Genomic DNA, 23,167 nt, shown 5'->3' with positions numbered 1-23,167 from the left:
TATGTTGTTCAAATCTTGATTGCTTTATAACATCATTCATTGGTTCCTAATAAAGTCACAGGAGAAATTACTTTTAGAAGTTAGTGCTACAGAAAAAAAATCATGGTCTGTCTCCTCTGATAAACTGATTCCTTTAGGATGACAAGATCTATCAACATGTACAGTGTTTCATTCTTACCCTGCAGCCAGGAAACTGAGAACTAAATTTCAAATTTAGTTACAGTATTTTTTTAAAGAAAAACATTTCTTCTTTAAAATATATTTTTATGGATTCAGAGAGGAAGGGAGAGGGAGAGAGAAAGAGAGGAACATCAATGATGAGAGAGAGAATCATTGATTGGCTGCCTCCTGCACGCCCCCTACTGGGGTTGGATCCCGCAACCCAGGCATGTGCTCTGAGTGGAATCCAACCCATGACCCTTCAGTCCACAGGTGGATGCTCTATCCAGCTAGGGCTGTCACAGTCATTTTTAAATTATTAGGATAATTTTGATCTTTTTTTAAAAATATATTTTATTGATTTTTTACGGAGAGGAGGGAGAGGGATAGAGAATTAGAAACATCGATGAGAGAGAAACATCCATCAGCTGCCTCCTGCACACCCCCTACTGGGAATGTCCCCGAAACCAAGGTACATGCCCTTGACCAGAATCGAACCTGGGACCCTTCAGTCTGCAGGCCGACGCTCTATCCACTGAGCCAAACCAATTAGGGCTGATCTTTTTCTTTGGACCTAATGTTCCATTTCTAGTTTTCTAGCCTACCGTTACCCTTCTTTGTGTCCTTACGGAAAGGAGATAGGATAAAATAAATTTAACATCTAATATGCACAGTCATTTTAGAATTATTTCTGCTATTTGTCAAACATAAATGCAAAAAAAGAAATTGACCTATGTTTGATCTTTATGAAATTTGGATTAACTGGGGAGGACTCAGAGAAAAGCAACAGAACGGGACAAAAAATGGGACTGAGGTAGCATGTTCATGTTCTCCAACTCAAATACAAGGGCATATTGATCAGACATATGACCTATTAGAGGAGAGTATCTAAAATTTAGATTGTTCTGGAAAATCCCAGAGATATGTCGAAGCAGACAGATCCTGGGGTCGTTGTCATTATTTAACATATATGAGTAAATATAAAAACGTTTCAACCTTTTTTGTATCCCAGATCCCTTGGACCTGCTCCCTAGTAATATACAAGCACACGGTTTCCGAGAGTGGAACCTTCCTGGTATCCGTTTATTATTCCAGAATATCAAAAGCACTTTTCCGCGGGCCCTGCTGTCAAGAGTTCAGAGACCTGAGCTGGCAAATCGGCCATCCGCTGAAGTTTTTAACAGACACCATTCTGAAACGGTTTAAACTAGTTTGGGTTGTTTTCTGTTTGTCTTTGACTTTTTTGAGTAACAGACCTCTCTGAGGAGCCGATGAAAGTATGGGGGTCTTCTACCCTAAAATAGACACAGACACAAAATTGAGCAGTTTCGTGGGGTTGGTGGACTTCCTGAAGTCCATCCTCAGACCTCGGGTTCTGTTTAAACTGACACTTCCTGGAGTCAGGGGAATGCCCTTGAGGACTTTTAAAAATCACCCTCTCCTTTTATCGCGGGGCAAGGACTAGATGGGAGGTTACGGGACCCCTAGACGCCGACCCCGACGCCTCTCCACACACCCCTCCGAGCTTGGCGATCCGCTCCCCCTCCCCCAGGCCCGTGCGCGCAGGTGCGAAACCCTAAAGGGCCACCCGGGAGCGGCGGCGAGGGAGGGGGTGGGCGTTGGAACCCTGGGAGGGGCGGAGGCGGGGGCCTTCCCTTCGTTGCCTGGCGACCAAGTTCTCCGCCCAGGCCGTTCCATTTGCTCGGTAGGGGGCGCCGGCGGGGACCGTGGCTGACGGACCTCCCAGAGAGGCCCTCTTCCGGCGTCCCACCCCCGGCCTGGCGGTGGGCACGCCCGTGACGTCACAGGAGGCGGGGCCAGCGCCGCTGCCGGGTGCTGGAGGCGCCATTGGAGCCGGCTTGGCTCGGGAGCTCCGCTGAGCAGGCGGAGGTTGGGCCGCAGTCACCGCCGCGTCCGCTCCTGGTTCCTGGCCCGTCAGCGGCATGGCGTGCGGGGCGACGTTGAAGCGGCCCATGGAGTTCGAGGCGGCGCTGCTGAGCCCGGTTTCCCCGAAGCGGCGGCGCTGCGCCCCGCTGCCCGGCCCCACTCCGGGCCTCAGGCCCCCGGACGCCGAGCCGCCGCCGCTTCAGATGCAGACCCCACCGCCGACTCCTCAGCAGCCCGGCCCGCCCGGCAACGAGCGGCGCCTTCCGACTCCGGGTGAGCGGCGCTGCGGGCTTGGCAGGAAGCCAGGCCCTGGCCCTGGGAGGGGGCTGCGGGGGGAGGGTGATGGGCGCTAGGCTGATTGACCCCCGGACCCCTTCTCCGTCCTGAGAAAAGGGAACTGGGGTGCCGCTGGGCCTGCGCGCTTCCGGGGATGGGAGACATCCGGGAGGGGTGGTGGGGCCACAGAGCCCGTTTTCTGTTTTCCTGGAGCTGGAGAGCCTGGGAGGGTGGGCAGCCAGAGGGAGACGGGAACATCCCTGGCTGCTCCGGGCCCTCGCCGGGCCCCAGCCCCTCCTGCCTCCGCCGCCCGGGCCTGCACGGAGCCGCCTGGAGGTCCAGTGGGCCCTGGAACATGGGATTCTACTCACGAACCCGGCCTTGAGGGAGGGGGCCCGAGTGCGTGCTGGTCCGCGCTGCACGGTAGCTCGTCGGGAGACCTGATTTCCAGGCGTCTGGAGGGACCCGAGGCCCCGCGGAAGTTGGGGAATCCGATCTCAACCCGACTACTTCTAAGGGACTGGACATGCTTTTTATTGTATGGCTATTGTACCATATATGGCGTGACATCGGTCGGTCGTTGGCTAGAATCTGAGAATCCTTACATATACAGAGATATACCGAGGTTCCAGGAGGAGGAATTCAGCTCTCCTTAGCAAAGAGAGTCGCCTTCAGTAAGGGCATTGGCCACGTGAAGGGGAGAGCTGATGTGACCATCAAGTAAAAATTAATTTTAAAAAATGGAACCATTGTGTGGGAGTTGCGGGGGAAAATGCACCAGAATTAATGTTTAGCAGTTTAAAGGGCGCCCGGAAATGGGGGGAGTCTCCGAACTGAACTTTGGCAAGTCATTTCTTTGTGTGCTTTCTGTTTTTCAAGCATAAGCAAAACCTTGGAATTGCCATGAAATCATTCTTTCTTCACCCGCTTTCAGTTAGCAGTGAATGTCGGCTTTATGCCTCCTTTGCACATCCACCCTGCAGGTTCCAGGCCCTCGTCCTCTCTAACCAGCCTTCCTGCAGTCGCCAGCCCGGCTGCCCTGGACGGCATGTCCTTACTCATGTTCACCTCTTTTTTAGAGGATTTCAAAGGATTTACCAGCTACAACCATCTCTTCCCTAGTCAGTCTTTCTCACATTTTCCACCAAACCAGGCCTTTGCTCTTTTCCCCCAAACCAGGCCTTTGCTCTTTTCCCCCAGGCCCACTTGGCTGTGTCTGTATTCTTGCCTTCCATCATGATGTTTTCCCCTGCTCTTTGCTAATCCAAATGCACTAATTTTCTTAAGTCTCCATCCATTACCTGACTAACCCTGCCCCATGAGGAACTCTGTTCGACTTTAAATCCCCAGACCACTTATGTTGCACTGAAGAAGAATGTTTGCAGAAGTTTTTGTAAAAAGTCCTTCAAAGGCTGAGGGTGACTTTTTTTTTGTCCACTGCTCCTACAGCTACAAATAGAACTTCGATAAAACAGAATTAATAGTTGCTCCATCTGTCTTGATGAATATTATGTAAATGTTTTATTTCTCCCAATACTACTCTGTAGACTAATTTTATTGTAGTTCACATTACACCAAATGCATAATAAATTATTGCTGAATGTATTTGGGAGCCTAAAAATTTGCAGAGTGCTATAATGGGATCACTACTTTTTTAAACTTAAATTTAATCTTCCCATACAGATCATGCAAACTAGCTTCTTGGTCATTTTATTGTAAAATATTCTGCTTAAAATATTCATTTGAAACACAATGACAATAGTGTGGTAAAGGCCTGGGTTGGGCACTGGGTGTGGGCTAGAAGGGATCAATGAGGAAAAAAGGGAACATCTGTAATACTTTCAACAATAAAGCGAAGTTTTTTTTGTTTTTTTTTTTAAATTAAATCTTTATTGTTCAGATTATTACAGTTGTTCCTCTTTTTTCCCCCATAGCTCCCTTCCACCCGGTTCCCACCCCACCCTCTGCCCTTACCCCCCCACCCCCTACTGTCCTCATCCATAGGTGTACGATTTTTGTCCAGTCTCTTCCCGCACCCCCCACACTCCTTCCCCACCCCCCAGAATAGTCAGTCCACTCCCTTTCTATGCCCCTGATTCTGTTATATTCACCAGTTTATTCTGTTCATCAGATTATTCACTTGATTTTTAGATTCACTTGTTGATAGATGTGTATTTGTTGTTCATAATTTGTATCTTTACCTTTTTCTTCTTCTTCCTCTTCTTAAAGGATACCTTTCAACATTTCATATAATACTGGTTTGGTGGTGATGAACTCCTTTAGCTTTTCCTTATCTGTGAAGCTCTTTATCTGACCTTCAATTCTGAATGATAGCTTTGCTGGATAAAGTAATCTTGGTTGTAGGTTCTTGCTATTCATCACTTTGAATATTTCTTGCCACTCCCTTCTGGCCTGCAAAGTTTCTGTTGAGAAATCAGCTGACAGTCGTATGGGTACTCCCTTGTAGGTAATTGACTTTCTTTCTCTTGCTGCTTTTAGGATTCTCTCTTTGTCTTTTGCTCTTGGCATTTTAATTATGATGTGTCTTGGTGTGGTCCTCTTTGGATTCCTTTTGTTTGGGGTTCTCTGCGCTTCCTGGACTTGTAAGTCTATTTCTTTCACCAGGTAGGGGAAGTTTTCTGTCATTATTTCTTCAAATAGGTTTTCAATATCTTGCTCTCTCTCTTCTTCTGGCACCCCATAATTCGGATGTTGGTACGTTTGAAGTTGTCCCAGAGGCTCCTTACAACTATCTTCATATTTTTGGATTCTTTTTTCTTTTTGTTTTTCCGGTTGGGTGTTTTTTGCTTCTTCATATTTCAAATCTTTGACTTGATTCTTGCGTTCCTCTGGTTTGCTGTTGGGAGTCTGTATAATATTCTTTATTTCAGTAAGTGTATGCTTAATTTCTAGTTGGTCCTTTTTCATAACCTCGAGGGTCTCACTAAATTTATCAGCGGTTTCTAGAAAATTCTTGAAAAACCTTATAAGTTTGGTTTTGAACTCTATATCCAGTAGTTTGCTTTCCTCCATTTCTGTCATTTATGACCTGTTTCTTTGTCTCCGCATTTTCTATGCTTCCCTGTGTTGATAGAGTGGCTCTGTGTGCTAGGTGTCCTATAGGGCCCAGTGGCTCAGCCTCCCCAATTACCGGAGGTGGACACTCTTGTTGCACCCCTTTGTGGACTTTGTGCACAGTCTTGTTGTAGTTAAGCCTTGATTGTTGTAGGTATCACTGGGAGGAATTGACCTCCAGGCCAATTGGCTGTGAGAATCAGCTGTGTTTGCAGTGAGAGAACTTCTGTGCTGGAGACACCCTTCTGGGGCAAGACTTGCTTCATTGGGACTTTGGTGCTCACTGAATCTGCCCCCTGAGTGTGTCCCCTATGGATCTGAGGAGTTGTAATCTGGATGGTCCCATGCTGACCACTGGGTACACTGGCTCTTGGATCTCTAAGGAGGTGCTAATTTAGCCTCTGCCTGAGGCTACCCAGCAGGAGCTACGGAGAGATCTGCAGATTCTTCTTCTTTGTTTGGAGTTTCGAGGTGCCCAGATGAGGCCCAGTGCAAGCTGCTGTGGGGCCTTGGGCCTTCTTTTGGAAGTTCTGGGTTTCTCTGACCCAGCTGCAGTTTGTTAGGTAATTTTCAGATTGCAAAGGGCCAGGCCTTTCATATGCAAAAGCCTCTGTGCACAGCTTGGGTGGGGCGGGGTCTCAGGGGATCCACAGGGCGGAGCAAACAGCTATGGCTGATCCTTAGTCCTACCCTAAAAGGCCCCACATCTCAGTGTCCCAGTAATCGCTGCAAGTACCTCTGAGAGAAAGCTGCCCTCGAGTTCTGACCGATGCCAGACAGTCCAGTTTCTTCCCTTATGAGTCTGAGTCCCCAGAGACTCACCCGGAACTGGAGTTCAGAGCAGTTGGGAGCTTGAAACTCCCTCCCAATTGAAAAAGACAACCATGTCCTCAGTTGCCAGCCCTTTCCGCGTGCGCCTCCGTACCTCTGCACTTTACTTCCGCACCTCCTCTGAGTCTCAGTGTGCTTTTCTCTTTCCTTCTAGTTGTAGAATTTCCACTCAGCCAGTCTTCCTGTGGTTCTGAATGATGTCCGTTTTGTCTTTTAGTTGTATTTTTGAAGTGGTTGTGCAAGGCAGCAATTTCCGGTGTTTACCTATGCCGCCATCTTGGTTTCTTTTCAAGCGAAGTTTTAAAAAATAAATAAAGTATTCATTTGTAAAGATTGATCAATTATGTTTCTTAATGAATATTAGAATAGGGTTCTGTTAAGAAACAAAGTATGAATGATTTATTAGTGCGTTGGTTTATATGAAAGATACCCTCTGGGTTAAAAAATATGGGGGAGGAAATATTAGTTGCTATATAAGTAGAAAGAATAAAGCCAATTAATAGAAAAGTACATTTAAAAATCAATGTCTCCACTCTGTAACATCCTAGTCATTATCTCAAAGGTTGTGCAGTTCTCTCAGAAATGTTTTACTTCAGAAAAAGATATGTGTCACAGCACTTTTTGTGGTAAAAGCCTATAAAATTAAATATTTTATTGCTTAAATGAGTGAGGTGGATGGATGGAGGTATGGAGGGGGGTTGTTGAACTCGAAGGTATTTGTAAACATGAAGTGAGTAGATGAAAAGCATTAATTGATCATGAATTGGGGGCAGGAATAACTTCCAAATGAGGTAGCATTTTAGCTGGGTCTTAAATGTTGGAAGGGGAGAAACAGCCCCATTTCAAGCAAAGCAAAATTGCTTGAGAAAAGGCCAGAAAACCCACAAATGAAGAAAAGGATAGTTTAATGCAACTGGGTTGTAGTGGGAGATGGAATTGGAAAAATAATGGACTTAGTCTGATAAAACATAGAAGCACAACCTCAAATAATGAGAGGCAAAGATTAAAATTATCCACTGTTAAAAAAGAAATTTGCTGCCTGGCTGGTGTGGCTAGTTTGAAGGGCAACCTATGAACCAGAAGGTCCTGGTTCAATTACCAGTCAGGGCCACATGCCTGGGGTTGTGGCCTCCATCCCCAGTATGGGGCGTGCAAGAAGCTGCCTATCAATGAAAATCTCTCATCATTGATATTTCTCTCTCCTTTTCCCTTCCTCTCTTAAATCAATAAAAATATATTTTTAAAAAAAGAAATTTGCAATTTTCTTTCTTAAAAAAAATATGTTTTTATTGATTTTTAGAGAGAGAGGAAGGGTGTGGAGAGAGAGAGAAACATTGATTGGTTGCCTCTTGCATAACCCCTGCTCAGGATCAAGCCCTCTTCCAGGGCATGTGCCTTGACCTGGAATCAAACCAGGGACCTTTCAGTGCATGGGACAATGCTCAACCAACGTTCACCCAGAGCAGGCCAGAGCAGAAAGTTGCATTTTTCTTTTTTTTTTTTTTTTTAGATGCCTTTGCCTGTTACATGTGGCCTTCTTGGGAAGAAAATCACATCTGCTTCCTTATTTTTCTCCTGTGTGTACCATGTTTAGATTCTTGGACTTGCTAATCCTTCTACCATCCTCAAAATTGTATCTTTCCATTTGTTCACTTTGCCATGCAGGAGGCAGTGAAAGGTTTATCAAAGATCTTCTGTTCTCATGAGCCTTGTCCTCATACTTTTTCTTTCTTGTTTCAAGTCTTTTCAATTACTTACAACCTTGTATTGCATCTGGCACATGTGTGCTTGGAGAATATATTTTAAAGATGAAGCAAAGACTTCATAAATTGAGAGATCTAACACATGAACTTTACAGCATTCTTAAAGGAAAGCTTTGCAAAATACTGCATTGTTCCAGTGTTTAGGCTGAGTGTTTAGTTATGTGTGGAGCTACTTTGAATTCATCAGTTCCTGGGCTTGTACCATCGTTTGTTACGGCATTATTAATATCTTCGATTTTTTATTCTCACAACTTTATTGGGCAGACATTTAGCATTTATACTGAAGACCTGGGCTAAAGATCTTGAATGACTTCCCAAGGTCATAGTCACACATCTAGGAAGAAGCAAATTGAATTGTTAACACTTCCCCCTCCCTATTAAAAAATAATAATATACCTAGAGTATGATATACATTAGAATAATGTGAGTTGGGGTGGGTAATATAATTTTCTGGGTTTTAGGAGCCTTTATTATCTGAAAAGTGAATATACATTCTACCACAAAAACAAACAAAAAAACTTGCAAACCACATCCTTCCAGATTCTGTGTTGTCTCTAGGAATGTACTTCAAGGTGGTTAGTACTTGTGTGTCCTGGACTCCTTTTAATAGTGTTTGTTTTTTTATTACCTTGACTCAGAATAGTAACCTGAATCCTACCAAATATTGCCTCTTATAAAATAAAAAAATTCTCTTTTAAGCCCTGGCTGGTTTGGCTCTATGGATAGAGCGTCGGTCTGCGCACTGAAGGGTCCCAGGTTCGATTCCGGCCAAGGGCACATGCCTGGGTTGCGGGCTCAATCCCCAGTAGGGGCCGTGCAGGAGGCAGCCAATCAACGATTCTCTCTCATCATGGATATTTCTGTCTCTCTTCCTCTCCCTTCCTCTCTAAAATCAATAAAATATATTTTTTTTAAAAAATTCTCTTTTAAGTCCTGTTCATGAATTCCAAGCAATAAATTTCAGATCTTCCTCTAGCTATAAATATAATGGTTTCTGCTTTCCTCTTCTCTAAAGATCTTGAGTCCAAACAGGACAAGAGTTTCACTGTTAGAAGGCCTTGGGTGGTAAGAGACTCACCCCTAGTACCCTGATTTGTGAAATTGTGCAACTTAAGGAAGATAAAAAATAGTTCCCTATTAGGTGAAAGATTTTTTTTCCTTGTAAGTTGTAGTTAATGCTACAGCAAACAGTAACTCTGGTCTTCATTGTCACTGGAAACAAGCAAAGAGAACTGTCTGAGTGGCATATGCCAAAATAATTGCTACTCTACATATTGTTGAAATAGTGATAATAAGAGGGCACACTTTGGGGGTTATAGGAGGAATGGTTTATTCAGTATAAATATTTTTCTTGTTAATATTTATTACATGGGGAGAAGGATAAGAAGTGACTCAAGTGAATGTTCAAGTGTGTTTCTTTTTTTATTTAGAGCAAATTTTTCAGAACATAAAACAAGAATATAGTCGTTACCAGAGGTGGAGACAATTAGAAGTTGTTCTTAATCAGAATGAAGCTTGTACTTCAGAAAGTCAGCCTCACTCCTCAGCACTCACAGCGCCTAGCTCTCCAGGTAAGTATACTTTAATTTGCACAGCCCATTTAAGAGTTTGTAAATGGTACTTAAAATGATGGGGACCGCTCAATGGGTAAGTGGTGTTACTTGGGAGTAGTAGAAATGTTTTGAAACTAGATAGAGATGGTGGTTGTACAACCTTGTGACTATGCTAAATTGTTCATTTTATGTCACTTTCACCGCAACTAATTTTTTTTTAAATATATTTTTTTGATATTTTTACAGAGAGGAAGGGAGAGGGATAGAGAGAAACATTGATGAGAGACTAATATCAATCAGCTGCCTCCTGCACGCCCCCTACTGGGGATGTGCCCACAACCAAGGTATATGCCCTTGACCGGAATCGAACCTGGGACCTTTCAGTCTGCAGGCTGACGCTCTATCCACTGAGCCAAACCGGTCAGGGCACCGCAAATAATTTTTTAAAAATTCTCTGATGCTGAACCGGTTTGGCTCAGTGGATAGAGTGTCGGCCTGCAGACTGAAGAGTCCCAGGTTCGATTCTGGTCAAGGGCATGTACCTTGGTTGCGGGTGCATCCCCAGTAGGGGGCGTGCAGGAGGCAGCTGATGGATCTTTCTCTCTCATCGATGTTTCTAACTCTATCCCTCTCCCTTCCTCTCTGTAAAAAACCAATAAAATATATTTTTTTAAAAATTATCTTATAACCCAGAGGTTTTGGCTCTGAGCCCCTTTTCTGATTGCTCTTGCACATACATAAGTGGTAGACCTTTCAATGGTTATAGCTAACAAGTCTCAATTTTAGTAATACAATTTTGTTTTTGTTAGTCCTGATTTTTAGAGAGAGTGGAAAGGGGAAGGGAAAGACAGAGAGAAACATCAATGTGAGAGAGACACATCGATTGTCTCCTGCATGCACCCCAACCAGGGTCAGGGATCAGGCTGCAGCCGGTATATGCCCTTGACTGGAATCAAACCTGAGACCCTTCAGTCTATGGGCTCACACTAGCCACTGAGCCAAACTGGCTGGAGCTAATTTTGAGTAATAGAATATGTTATGGGTAGAGAAACAAGTACAGATAATAACTGGCTAGACATTTTGGTTAAGTTTCATTTGTAGATAAAAAAATTTGGTTTAAGCAAAAAAATTATTTGTTTAAGGCTGTTGAATATTTTTATAGACTAAAGGCCAAAGAAACAAATTCCAGGCTAAGCCTTGAAAAACAACTCAGAACTGGATTACCAATGGAACTGCTTTAAAAAAATCATGATTAGGAAGTCAATTTCCATGTTTTCTGGCTTTCCAGTGGATATTTTGGTTCCTAACTACTATGTTATAAACATTTAACTCTTCTCGGCCCAGATTCAAAAGGGATCAACAATGAGATGTATAGTGGTTGTCTCCTTCATTCATATTTCAATGACTTTGCTAATAATTTTTTATAGTGAGCAAGTCATTTGCTCTCCATAAGTGTCAAACTTTTTTTCTTATCAAAATCACCCGTGGAACTTAAAAGATTCTGAAGCCCTACCCCAGAACTAGTTCCACCGGTAATTATGATGCACCACCTTGGTTAAACATAGGTCTAGTGATCTCCAAGGATCTGGGTAGCTCTCATGCAGTGAATCTACTTTTCCTAATCTAGACTAGAGGCTTTATATCAGCTTTAAACTTTTTTTCTTATTCTTGACCAAGAGAGCATTGAGTGGACTCTGGTTGTTATGGCATCAGAACTATTTTTTTGTATACAGATGAGCTAGCATACTTGGATACATGTTGTTTCTCTTCTCAATTTACCTTTGTCCTTGCTTTGTAAACAAATGTCAGAAACTCGGAGAATTTTGTGGAAATATTCCATGTAAATTAGTGAAAATATCATTTTTATAAACAATTTTTATATCCTAGGACTGTTTGCATGAAGTTATTAATTCTGAACTTTAGAACTAGAATTTGTAAACTAGATTTGTCTTTTGGCTAGGTTCCTCCTGGATGAAGAAGGACCAGCCCACCTTTACTCTCCGACAAGTTGGAATAATATGTGAGCGTCTCTTAAAAGACTATGAAGATAAAATTCGGGAGGAGTATGAGCAAATCCTCAATACCAAACTAGAAGGTAGGCTGAGGTAGTGGCTACGCCATTGTTAATAAGGTTCAGTAAAGATTAACCCCAATTAAGTAAATAACTTAGGAGGACATCCTTCAAGAAGACTTAATGAATTGTGATTATTAAGTTATTCCTTTTGGTGATTGTACATGTTTCATTTATATATTATATGGAAGGACTTTTTATTTACATTCCTGAAAAAAGATAAGCCAAGCTTTTCTGAGAATTTTTCATATGAACAAAAGCATTGAGTAGACTGTTTGGGCTGGCTGGCTTGTGAACTGGTGGTTGGGATAGTGCTAACCATCAATAGATGATTGGGAGGTGTGGATATAGTTAACATAATCAGACTTCCTGGTGAGAGTCACTTAGGTTGTGTGGGAAGTCAGGCTTCCTGTGATTTGGAGGTACATTAGAATAAAGTTTGGAAAGCACCACTTAGGCAAGAACAAAAGGAGTGATTAATGGTGGCAACAAGTTAGAGCCTTTTCTGAAAGGCAGAGATCTGACTCAGGAATAGAAAGTACCTAGAGGAGGGTGTTGTGATCAGAGAGATTTTAGGCAACAACTTCTTCCTTTAACTATTGTTTCCTAACTTGATGACCCACACCATGTGGTGCCTCAGAATGTTAATAGGCCTGCTGTAAATTGAGAACTGTTGGGGTTAGCAACAAAATTAAATGGATCTCTTTATGGTAGAACTTCTTTAATATACTAATAATCTACACTAATAAAAGAGAAACATGCAAATTGGTGTCACTCCGCTATGCCCACCAGCCAATCAGGATGAGTATGCAAATTAACCCAACAAAGATGGCGGTTAATTTGCATATGCAGGCACAGAGCGAAGACTGAAGAGGCTTGGCTTCTCCACTGAGGCTGGAGCGAAGGCCTGGGTCCCGAGTGCCAGAGCAAAACCGGTGCCGGCAGCCAGGGGAAGGAAGGCCTATTGCATGAATCTCTTCATGCAACGGGCCGCTAGTGTATATTATAAGAAGAAACTCTTGTATATCATTCTCCTCTCCTACCACAACCCCAAAATTGTTCAGACCAGCTGGCTCTAAAGCACTTCTGTAGCGCAAACTATAATTAGGTAGAATGGAATTTTCTCCTAGCTTTTAGCCATCTCACCTTTTCACTCAATGTGTATGATGAAATTTATAGCCATGGTAGAGTGCAGCAAAGGGCTTCAAGCTTCATGTTTTATAGGAGATATCCTAAAATTTACTGGCGTAGTAGTGAGCATGTCTGTCTGTCTTAGGAAGCCATTAGTAGGGGATAGAGTTACAGCAGGGACAAGATTATTAGGAAAATGTTATGTTATAGGTCAGTGATGGCGAACCTATGACATGCGTGTCAGAGGTGACACGCGAACTCATTTTTTTGGTTGATTTTTCTTTGTTAAATGGCATTTAAATATATAAAATAAATATCAAAAATATAAATCTTTGTTTTACTATGGTTCCAAATATCAAAAAATTTCTATATGTGACACGGCACCAGAGTCAAGTTAGGGTTTTTCAAAATGCTGACACTCCGAGCTCAAAAGGTTCGCCATCACTGTTATAGGTGATAGTGGTTAAATCTAGGAGCCAGGGATTTGGGTCTGGCATCTAAGAGGAAGTAACAAATCTCAAGAGTGACTGTTGTAAGGAGGTCCTGGGAATAAATAAACAGGGAAGCTAGATGTGATCCTGACACTTGATTCTTGAAAACTGGGGAGAGTTTCTGGGAATAGTATATACTGTCTTTTCCCTCACAGAACAATATGAATCTTTTGTGAAATTCACACACGACCAGATTATGCGACGATACGGGACAAGGCCCACCAGCTGTAAGTATTGCCAAGTTTCTTTGAATTACCCAACTTCCAAGAGCAAAATTTTAAAACTGAGTACCTTGTCTCCTGATAGCAAAAAGCCCTTGTGAAGTAAAATAATAGCTAGCACGTAAAGAATATTTACATGCCTGGCACCATGCCAAACCCTATGAGGGAAGAACTATTATTATTAGCCCCATTATACTAGTAACAGTAGCACTTAAAGAAGTTAATTTGTCCAAGCTTATGTAGCTAGTGGTTCAGCCAGGATTGACACCTAGGTAGTCTACCTGGCTTTTCCTCAGAAAGGTAGTTTCAATTGTTAACTTATGAAAGTTGATTTCTTAGACTAACTTGTCAAGAGTGTGGACAGAATTTCTTACTTCTAAACATGTTGCAACTACCAGGTACTCAAAACATAAATTATAATAACTATATATCCACTGAACCTGACTCAGATTTCTTAAATTCTTCAGAATTTAGGACCTTTTAAGTGGTGATTCATATTATCTATGCAGCTTATCACTTTTACCATTGGTTGTTATTTAAAAAGCACAACACTATATTTTTTAATATTTTTACACGTTTTTGTGTTTTTATTCCTAATTTATAGATGTGTCCTGAAACTTTCTTGCATATCTGGGTACCAGGTTTGACCTCAAGAGATGGCTGCTGTGCACTTTTTGCAACTGGTTTGATATCACATTTCAGCTCCAACTTTGCATCCTGAGAACACTTAAAGGTTTCTGCAGGTCCATTTTATACAACTTGAAAGACCTTAAAACTTTCTGGTTGCCACAAGCATATCTTTCTTTTCTGCTCATCCAATAAACAGCTGTGCCCTACTGTGATAGATTTTCGAAGCAAAATACCTGGAGCAGCAGTTTAGCAAAATATGCCCTCAGTGGCACTCAACAAATGGAGTTTCCCCAAGCACAGTTCTGTAAGAAGTGTGTGTGAGAGTGTATGTATATGTATGTATGTGTATTTTAAGTTATTATTTGTATTGTGCAAATTTTTTTTGATCTTGGGGATTCTGGCTGTGAATTTGATGCACGACAATTATGGTTAAAAACATTTGCTTGATCTACAGAAGATCATTAATGTTTTGTGACCATGTAAGTTGTAACAGTGGGTTGTTTTATGTGTAGGTATTGTTAAATACAGGGACTGTTTTCAGGCACAGAATATGAATCATACATTAGGATGGACATCAGATGTGATTATGATGACATAGCAAAGGTCTGTGGTCCTAGGTCTGTAAATGCGTGGTGAGGAATTAAAATAAACTGGAGATGGGCCATTTGACACGTGGAATCTGCCTAGCTGTATTGGAAAGATACTTTGACTCCAAGCCTTAAAATACCCATGTGGAGTCTGTGCTCACCTCACTCACACACAGAGCTCCCTGGACACTGAACCTCTAAACAGAAAAAGTCTCCCCAGAGCAGGAGCATCAGGGTTTTCTCGGGAGCATCGACCAGGTGAGCATGGGCTGGGGCTGGGCCAGGCCCCGGCAGCACTGCTACTTGGGAGGAGCCACTTCACCTTTGCATCAGTTATTACATACAGATTTGGATCCTTCGGTCAGGTTCTCCCAAATTCTTTTAAGAGGTGTCCAAGTTCAACTGCTTGAGCTTTGTTTTGGCAACCCCCTGCCCAAAGTTGCTTACAGACTGTTCTTCACCTTGTTTTCAAGCTGAGGAACAGAAAGTAGCCTCTGTTTTGAGGAGGTGGAAGTTAAGTATACATTTATTTTTTACTGTGACTTGTTCAGGACCACATTTTACAAATGCCTTGTTTTGTTTATTATCGTTTCTGGAAAGGAAAGTTCTATTAAAATTGTTTTAGTTTGAATATAGAATAGTTTTTTTAATTACAGCTTATTTTGAAAAATCTGAGTAATTAAAATGTATGCCAATACCTTCCAAAGTAAGGTAATATTCAGAGACAGTTCTCATCAGATGGCTTAATTTCTGGAATATTCACATTGGAAGATTCCTTATTAATGAATGTCTTTGACTTAAATCTAACCAAAAACTGCAACGTTATTCTTTGTACATTTTCATTATATAGTGTTAACAAGCTTAGTTGCAAACAAATAAAATACTTAAGCTATTTGTTTACCTTGCCTTCTTAATACTGTGATGATGTTTATTAAAATAATTTATGTGAGGCTGCTATAACCACTTCCTCAGTTTAACATTACATTTAAGAGTTATAGACTTTTTTTTTAAGCCCAACAGTGATCTTTTGATAATTAAAGAATTATTTTAATTCATATTTGAAGGGCAATTTGTTTCATCTCTTCTTTTTCCAGGGTAGTCACTTGTTCCTAAAAGAGGAACATAATAGTGGCAGTAATGGGAGTGGCCTTACAGTGGGATAGCCACACCAAAACAAGGGAAGGGCAGCTGTGGGGGCCATCAGCAGTCCTGAAGGATGGATCAGGAACAGGGAACACTGCCTCACTTAAGTCTTCTTGTTACAGAATCAGTGTGATGTGCTCACTCAGTATTGTGAGTGTCAGTCCCATTCTTACTGAATAGCTTCTGGCTGGGAAATAGAGTTAAGTTTCGGTAAGGAAAATGACATGCTATTGTATTATGATATGGTTGCTTTTTGGGGCCACATGGTAAGACCACACCACCATGGTTGGATTTGGGGATCTCCTTTAAAGGGATTAGACATGTTTGCTTAGTGTTTTATCCAGGTAAAAGACAGATCCTAGAACAGAAAATGGAGACTTGTAAGATAGGCCTTAGACTAGCAAAAGGAGTTTTCTCTAGACCTTGATTTCTAGAATCTGAACTAAGGCACATTCCCATGTAGGAAAATATCTTTGTCTCATGAGGATAGGTCAAGGTCCAGGGAAGAAGTGGTCTCAGAACAGCCATATCTAGTGAGTTAAAATATTTTGTGTGTTTGTTTTAGTTGTTATCCTCTTTAAGTAAAGCCTTGAGTTTAAGGACAATCTAAGGAGTAAGTGTCCCTCCCTAAGTTAGAGGAGTTCAGGGGAGATCAAAGTTTTGAGGCAGTGATAATTGGTAAGAGCTCCCCAAGAAGAACATCAGGGGATATAAGAATTTGGGCCAGCTTCCAACATGGTGAATCTTCTCTGCCCACCAGGAAGGATTGGTTGGTTAGCGTAACAGTTAAAGGAATGGCCTTTGGATGTTTGTAACCCTAGACTTTAGTCTGCCCTGCCACTATTTTACTATGTGAGCCTTGCCAAGTTACTGAACTTTCTGAGCCATAGTTTTCTTAACCTGTAAAACAAGGATTAATTGTATGTACATCGTTGGGTTTTTGTTTTCAAATAAATGCAAGATTAAATTAATTCATGTCAATAAAGTATTTAGCACAGCTTGGGACATGGGCTATGCACTTGAAAATGTTACAGGAGGTTTCTTTACAGTGGTCATCATCAGCTCTGAAGACCAAATTCTTCCTTTCTGCAGCAGTGATTCTCAACTTTCCAGTATGAAGAGCCCTTTGTTAACAACAAAATTTCACATTCTCTTATTAGAATTTGTACTTTTAAGTGTTTGACTAAGAAAACAATAAAAGATGAATGACAAATGAATTCAGTGATGCCTTTCAGTGAATCTGTATTTTGTTATTCACTAAATCAGGGGCCAGCAAACTGGCCTGTTTTTGTAAATAAAGTTTTGTTTGAACACTGCCACACCTATTCATTTGCATCTGGCTGCTTTCACACTGCAACTGCAGAGACAGACAGTATGGGCCACAGAGTTGAAAATACTCTCTGGCCCTTTACAGAAAGGTTTGTGAGCCCCTGCACTGTAGTACTGATATGCATTTGAAAAGCTCACAAACGACAAACACCACGTGTCATGGACACGTCCTAATTTATCATTCCTAGGGGAGTTACACATCAGTTTGAAGTGTGATGAAAAAAGCCTCTTTCTACAAATGAAAATTGACTGCCAAGTGAGTTATAGAAAAAGTAATGAACTTAGAGCAATGATTCTAAAGGATGGGGACAGGGAGTATACTATTAGAGGGAGAAAGGCTTAGAATGACTAGTTATTTTATCTTTGGCATATTTAATTTTGAAATTTTAGATACAAAAGTGGATTATGAGAACATGTGTATCAGAACATAGCATGAGTTTAAAGAGAGTTGGTTAAATATTGTTCTTAAGAACTGACTTCTTTGCTGTCGTGGTGATTCCTTGAAAACAGCTTCTGAGAACAGTTGCAGCCTTCTATAGCTGCAGTTAAACTGGATCTTGGATAAGGTTGACACCTTCAGGAAGAAAGGAACAAGTTTACTTAGGGAAAGAGCTCTAGCTAAGCACCCCAATCCACACTTGTAAATAATTAGCACTTCATTGCAGAGAGGCTGTGATAACTTTGTCTAAAATTTTAACCCTTTGCACTCCGAACCATTCTGGACATTGGCTACCAGCTACTTGACGCTACTTTGCGGCGGAAACGTGCATTTACAGACCCTCGTATTATTTAGTATAATTTTGGAACCAAGTAACGTATTATAATGATATTGGACTTATATGAATTGGGTGACATCGAGGAATGTATATTTGCAAAAAAAAACAATATTTTATTGTTTATAATTTTGTACAGTATGATAAGTTTTGTAACACTCCCCAATATGCATTGCAGGCTGATTAGTGCATGTTTGACAGTAATAAGTGGTTTGACGCCTGCCACCAGGTGTTTTCCTGTTAGAACACAATGCAGTCCCGTTTTCTTTGTCCCACATCGGGAATATGTAGTTTATTGTTTAATCCGACACAAAACCCGCTGACATTTCTTGTATATATCTTAGTAATTTTACGATATTTTGATTTAATTTCTTGTGCCATTTCAAGATAAAACTTCAGGGAAACATGCATGTCTCAAAAAGTTGCGTTGAAATAACTCAATTCCCCGTAATCACTAATAAACTGCAATGTCCCCTGAGAGGGGACATCCTAGTGATATGCTAGAATTCCGATGTCCCCTGAGAGGGGACAACTTTGTCTAAAATTTTAATACCTGAAGTCTTCATGGGTCTGTTGTTTTTACTGATTGTCGTTTATAGTGCCTTTTCTCTTTTCATGCCAGGTTATCTGTGAGCTGGACAGTATATTTGAAAAGTTATTTGTAGAAATAAACAGTACAAGGATGACATACTTAACCTCTAAAAGGGATTTATTGTTGCCTATGGCTGGGAATAGTCCCAAACTTTCTTAATTCAGATTGAAGGCTGGAGGTTCCCTGGGTCATCCAGATGGCACACAACCAGGTATCCAGTCTATGTGAGGAAGGTTTACTTTTCTTCTTTATTAAGGTCCTTACGCCCCCCCCCCCAATTGTCCTCTTACCCCCTCCCTCCCACTCATGCCCTCACCCCCCTGGTGTCTGTGTCCATTGGTTAGGCTTATATGTGTGCATACAAGTCCTTTGGTTGATCTCTTGCCCTTACCCTCATCCTCTCCTACCTTCCCTCTTGTTTTTTTGAGGTAGTCTATTGAGCTATAAACTTCCTTCCAGGACTGCTTTCATTGTGTCCCATAGATTTTGGATTGTGTGTTTTTATTGTCATTAGTTTCCAGGTTGTTTTTAATTTCTTTTTTGATCTCTTTGGTAACCCAATCATTGTTTAATAACATGCTATTCAGCTTCGAAGTGTTTGAATTTTTTAGATTGTTTTTATTGTAGCTTATTTCTAATATTATGCCATTGTGGTCTGAGAAGATGCGTGATATGATTTCAATCTTGAATTTGGGGAGACTGCTTGTGACCCAATATGTGGTCTTTTTTTTTTTTTAAATATATTTTATTGATTTTTTTTTTACAGAGAGGAAGGGAGAGGGATAGAGAGTTAGAAACATCGATGAGAGAGAAACATCGATTAGCTGCCTCCTGCACACCCCCTACTGGGGATGTGCCCACAACCAAGGTACATGCCCTTGACCGGAATCGAACCTGGGACCTTTCAGTCCACAGGCCGACGCTCTATCCACTGAGCCAAACCGGTTACGGCTGTGTTCTATTTTTGAAAATGTCCCATGTGCACTTGAGAAGAACGTATATTCCATGGCTTTAGGGTGAAATGTTCTGAAGATGTCAATTAAGTCCATCTGATCTAGTGAGTCATTTAGGATTGCTGCTGCTTTGCTGATTTTTTTCCTAGAGGATTTATCCAGTGATGTCAGTGGTGTATTAAAGTCCCCTACTATGATTGTATTGTTGTCGATCTCTCCGTTGATATCTTCCAGGAGTTTTTTTTTTTATGTATTTGGTGCTACTGCATTGGGTGCATATATGTTTACCAGGGTTATAGCCTCTTGTTGTATCGATCCCTTTATTATTATGAAGTGGCCTTCCTTATCTCTTATGGCCTTCACTTTGAGGTTTATTTTGTCAGATATACTAGGTGTACCGGTTAATAATGCGGATTTTGTAATCAAAACAATAATTTCAAGAAAAACATCAAAAGCGTTTTATTCAAAGTAATGTCCATTGCTAGTTAACATATTTCAGGTAATTTGTGGATACGGTCCCTATAGAACTTTTCTCATTTTGAGGCAAACCATTCAGAGACCAAATTTTCCACTTCATACATTTTGAAGTGCTGCTCAGAAAAAGTGCATGTGTCATCAACTGGAACAAGTGGTAATCTGAAGGAGCAAGGTCTGGTGAATACGGTGGGTGGGTTAATACTTCCCAGGCAAGATCGTTTAACGTGTCTTTAACTGGTTTTGAAGTGTGTTATGGTGTGTTATCATGAAGCAAAATTACTTTGCTATGTCGAATGGCACATTCAAATGGCACATTTGATCGTTTCACGATCAAAGTGTGGTTCAAATTGATTTTTTGTTGTTGGTAGTGATCAGTATTAACAGTTTCACCTGGTTTTAGAAGCTCATAATACACCACACTTTCCTGATCCCACCAAACGCAGAGCATTGTCTTCTTTCTGAATTGATTTGGCCTTGCAGTCGATGTTGATGGTTGACCTGGATCAACCCATGATTTTGTGCATTTGGGATTCTCAAAATAAATCCACTTTTCATCGCCAGTTACAATTCGATGCAAAAAAGACTTTCTTTCATGCCATTGAAACATTTTATTGATGACTTCGGTTTTCCATTTGTTTTTCATTCAGTTGATGTGGCACCCATTTTCCTCCCTTTAAAATCTCTCCCATTGCTTGTAAACGATCGGAAATTGTTTGCTGAACAATGTTTAATCTTCCTGCAAGTTGTTTTTGAGTTTGAGACGAATCTTCATCTAATAATGCTTGTAATTGTTGGTCTTCACACTTTCTCGGTTGACCTGGACATCCTTTGTCTTTCACATCGAAAGCATCACTTTTAAAGCGCTTAAACCAGCGTTCACAAGTATCTTGAGATGGAGCATATTCACCATAAGCTTCCCGAAGTATACAATAACTTTCAGCAGCACTTTTCTTCAAAATAAAGTAATGAATTAAAACTTCCCACAAATGCTCTTTTTTTGGCATGAAATTTGACATTTTTAAGCATAAAAATATCTATTATGTTAACACCTTCAGCAAATTTGACATATGAAGTTTTGAAGCCTGCTGTCAATACAACAAAATAGCATACATATCAAGTCACATATATATCAACATATGTGTAACTCCATCTATTGAAAAAAATCCGCATTAACTGGTACACCTAGTAAGTTTTGCTACCCCAGCTTTTTTTTTCATTTCCATTTGCCTAAAAGATGTTTTTTCATCCCTTCACTTTTAGTCTGTGTGAGTCCTTGTTCTGAGGTGGATCTCTTATAGACAGCATATATATGGGTCATGCTTATTTATCCCTTCAACCACTTGATGTCTTTTGATTGGAGCATTTAGTCCGTTTATGTTTAAAGTTATTACTGATAGGTACTTGTTTGTAGCCATGTTTATTATTTATGCCTGTGTTCCTTCTTCTCTTATTATTTCTTCTTTTTACACCAGTCCCTTTAGCATTTCTTACATTGCTGGCTTGGTAGTGATAAAATCCCTTAGCCTTTTATTGTCTGTGAAGCTCCTTATTTCCCCTTTAAATTTGAATGATAGCCTTGCTGGATGGAGTATTCTTGGATTCAGTCCCTTGCTTTGCATCACTTTGTAAATTTCCTTCCATTCCTTTCTGGCGTGATGTGTTTCTTTTGGGAAATCATTTGATAATCTAATGGGAGATCCCTGTATATAACTTTGTCTCTCTCTATTGCAGCCTTTAAGATTCTCTCTTTGTCCTGAACGTTTGCCATTGTAATTATGACGTGTCTTAGTGTGGGTCTTTACAGGTTCATCTTGTTTGAGACTCTCTGTGCTTGTGTGAATTTTTTCTTTCCCTACATCAGGGAAGTTTTCTGACAGTATTTCTTCAAATAGGTTTTCTAACTCTTGTTCCTCTTCCTGTTGTTCTGGCACACCTATTATTCGTATGTTGCTTCATTTCATGTCCCAAAGCTCCCTTAGCTCTCCTCCTGTCTTTTAATTTTTTTTCTTCAGTTGCAGTTCAGTTTGGCTGTGTTTTGCTTCCCTGTCTTCTAATTCACTAATTCGGTCCTCAGCTTCTCCTAGTCTACTGTTGAAACTTTCCATGGTATTTTTTTAAAATATATTTTTATTCATTTCAGAGAGGAAGGAAGAGGGAGAGAGAGAGAGAAACATCCATGATGAGAGAGAATCATGGATCGGCTGCCTCCTGCAAGTCCCCCACTGGGGATTGAGCCAACAACCCAGGCATGTGCCCTGGGACCTTTCAGTTCGCAGGCCAACACTCTATCCACTGAACCAAACCGGCTAGGGCTCCATGGTATTTTTATTACAGCTATATCACTATTTCTTCTTGATTCTTACATAAGTTGTTGATTTTTTCATCCATCCGGTTTATGAACTGTATGACCCTTATTCTGATACTTTTTCTGACAAATTGCATGCCTCCATTTCACTTAGCTGCTTTTCTGGCGATTCCTCCTTTTCTTGAGGAAGGATTACTTTTATTTCACATGTATCTTGAAAGTGTAATACTTTGGAATGCCGGCTTAAGGTGTCTATGGTGGGAGTTCCTGCCTTTAGTTGGCCTTAGGTTTTTATTTTTGTCCCCTACAGTCCATGAGGCTTCTGAAAGTGCAGCTCAGGCTTCTTCCAGATTGGTAAATGCCTTAAAGGAAAGAGCGGCTTTGAGTTCTAGGTTGTCTGGGTTCTTATTTGGATTTTGGCTCAGTAATTCGCCATTACCTATTTAGCCTTTTTATGCTTTTAAGAAAATTATTATTTTAATCCTCATCTGAGGATATTTTTCCATTGATTTTTTAGAGAGCGTGGGAGGGAGGAGGAGAAACAGAAACATGGATGTGAGAGAGACACATCAATTGCCTCTCACACATGCCCTGACCAGAGCCAGGGTATTAAGCCTGCAACCTCGGTACCTGCCTCTGACCAGAAATCAAACCTGGGATCCTTCAGTCCATGGGCTGATGCTCCTATCCACTGAGCCAAACTGGCTAGGGCAAGAAAATTATTTTTCCATTTCAACTGCTTTTTAGCAGTAGGTTGATTGAAATTTCCTAATGCTCAATTTCTACATATGAAATTTCCTATGTACTTTTTTGCTTATCAGAGCTTTGTCAGTAAAGGCTATTAGCCCAGCTTGATACTCAATATGCCTTTGTGTTAATGGGAGAAAAGTTGGGAAAAACGTTAATATTGGCAAGCATCG

At 41.1% G+C, this 23,167-nt stretch overlaps 1 protein-coding gene across 1 annotated transcript; it reads left to right on the top strand.

Annotated features, from left to right (window-relative positions):
* Positions 1-1,994: 1,994 nt before the first annotated feature.
* Positions 1,995-17,035, top strand: AKIRIN1 (akirin 1). The gene is made up of 5 exons (XM_006099122.3): positions 1,995-2,319; positions 9,422-9,562; positions 11,505-11,639; positions 13,393-13,464; positions 14,063-17,035. The coding sequence occupies exons 1-5, from the start codon at positions 2,103-2,105 to the stop codon at positions 14,071-14,073; spliced, it is 576 nt and encodes a 191-aa protein (XP_006099184.1). The 5' UTR covers positions 1,995-2,102; the 3' UTR covers positions 14,074-17,035.
* The last annotated feature ends 6,132 nt before the right edge of the window (positions 17,036-23,167 follow it).

Source organism: Myotis lucifugus, unplaced genomic scaffold, assembly GCF_000147115.1.
Source record: "Myotis lucifugus unplaced genomic scaffold, Myoluc2.0 scaffold_260, whole genome shotgun sequence".
Lineage (NCBI taxonomy): Eukaryota > Metazoa > Chordata > Mammalia > Chiroptera > Vespertilionidae > Myotis > Myotis lucifugus.
The sequence above is the reverse complement of the archived record's forward strand: the minus strand, read 5'-3'. Positions and strand labels throughout refer to the sequence as shown.

Coding starts and splice junctions, on each gene's coding strand:
- AKIRIN1 (XM_006099122.3), top strand. CDS start 2,103: ATGGCGTGCGGGGCGACGTTGAAGCGGCCCATGGAGTTCGAGGCGGCG. Junction 9,563..11,504: donor CACAGCGCCTAGCTCTCCAG/GTAAGTATACTT, acceptor TCTTTTGGCTAG/GTTCCTCCTGGATGAAGAAG. Junction 11,640..13,392: donor CCTCAATACCAAACTAGAAG/GTAGGCTGAGGT, acceptor TTTCCCTCACAG/AACAATATGAATCTTTTGTG.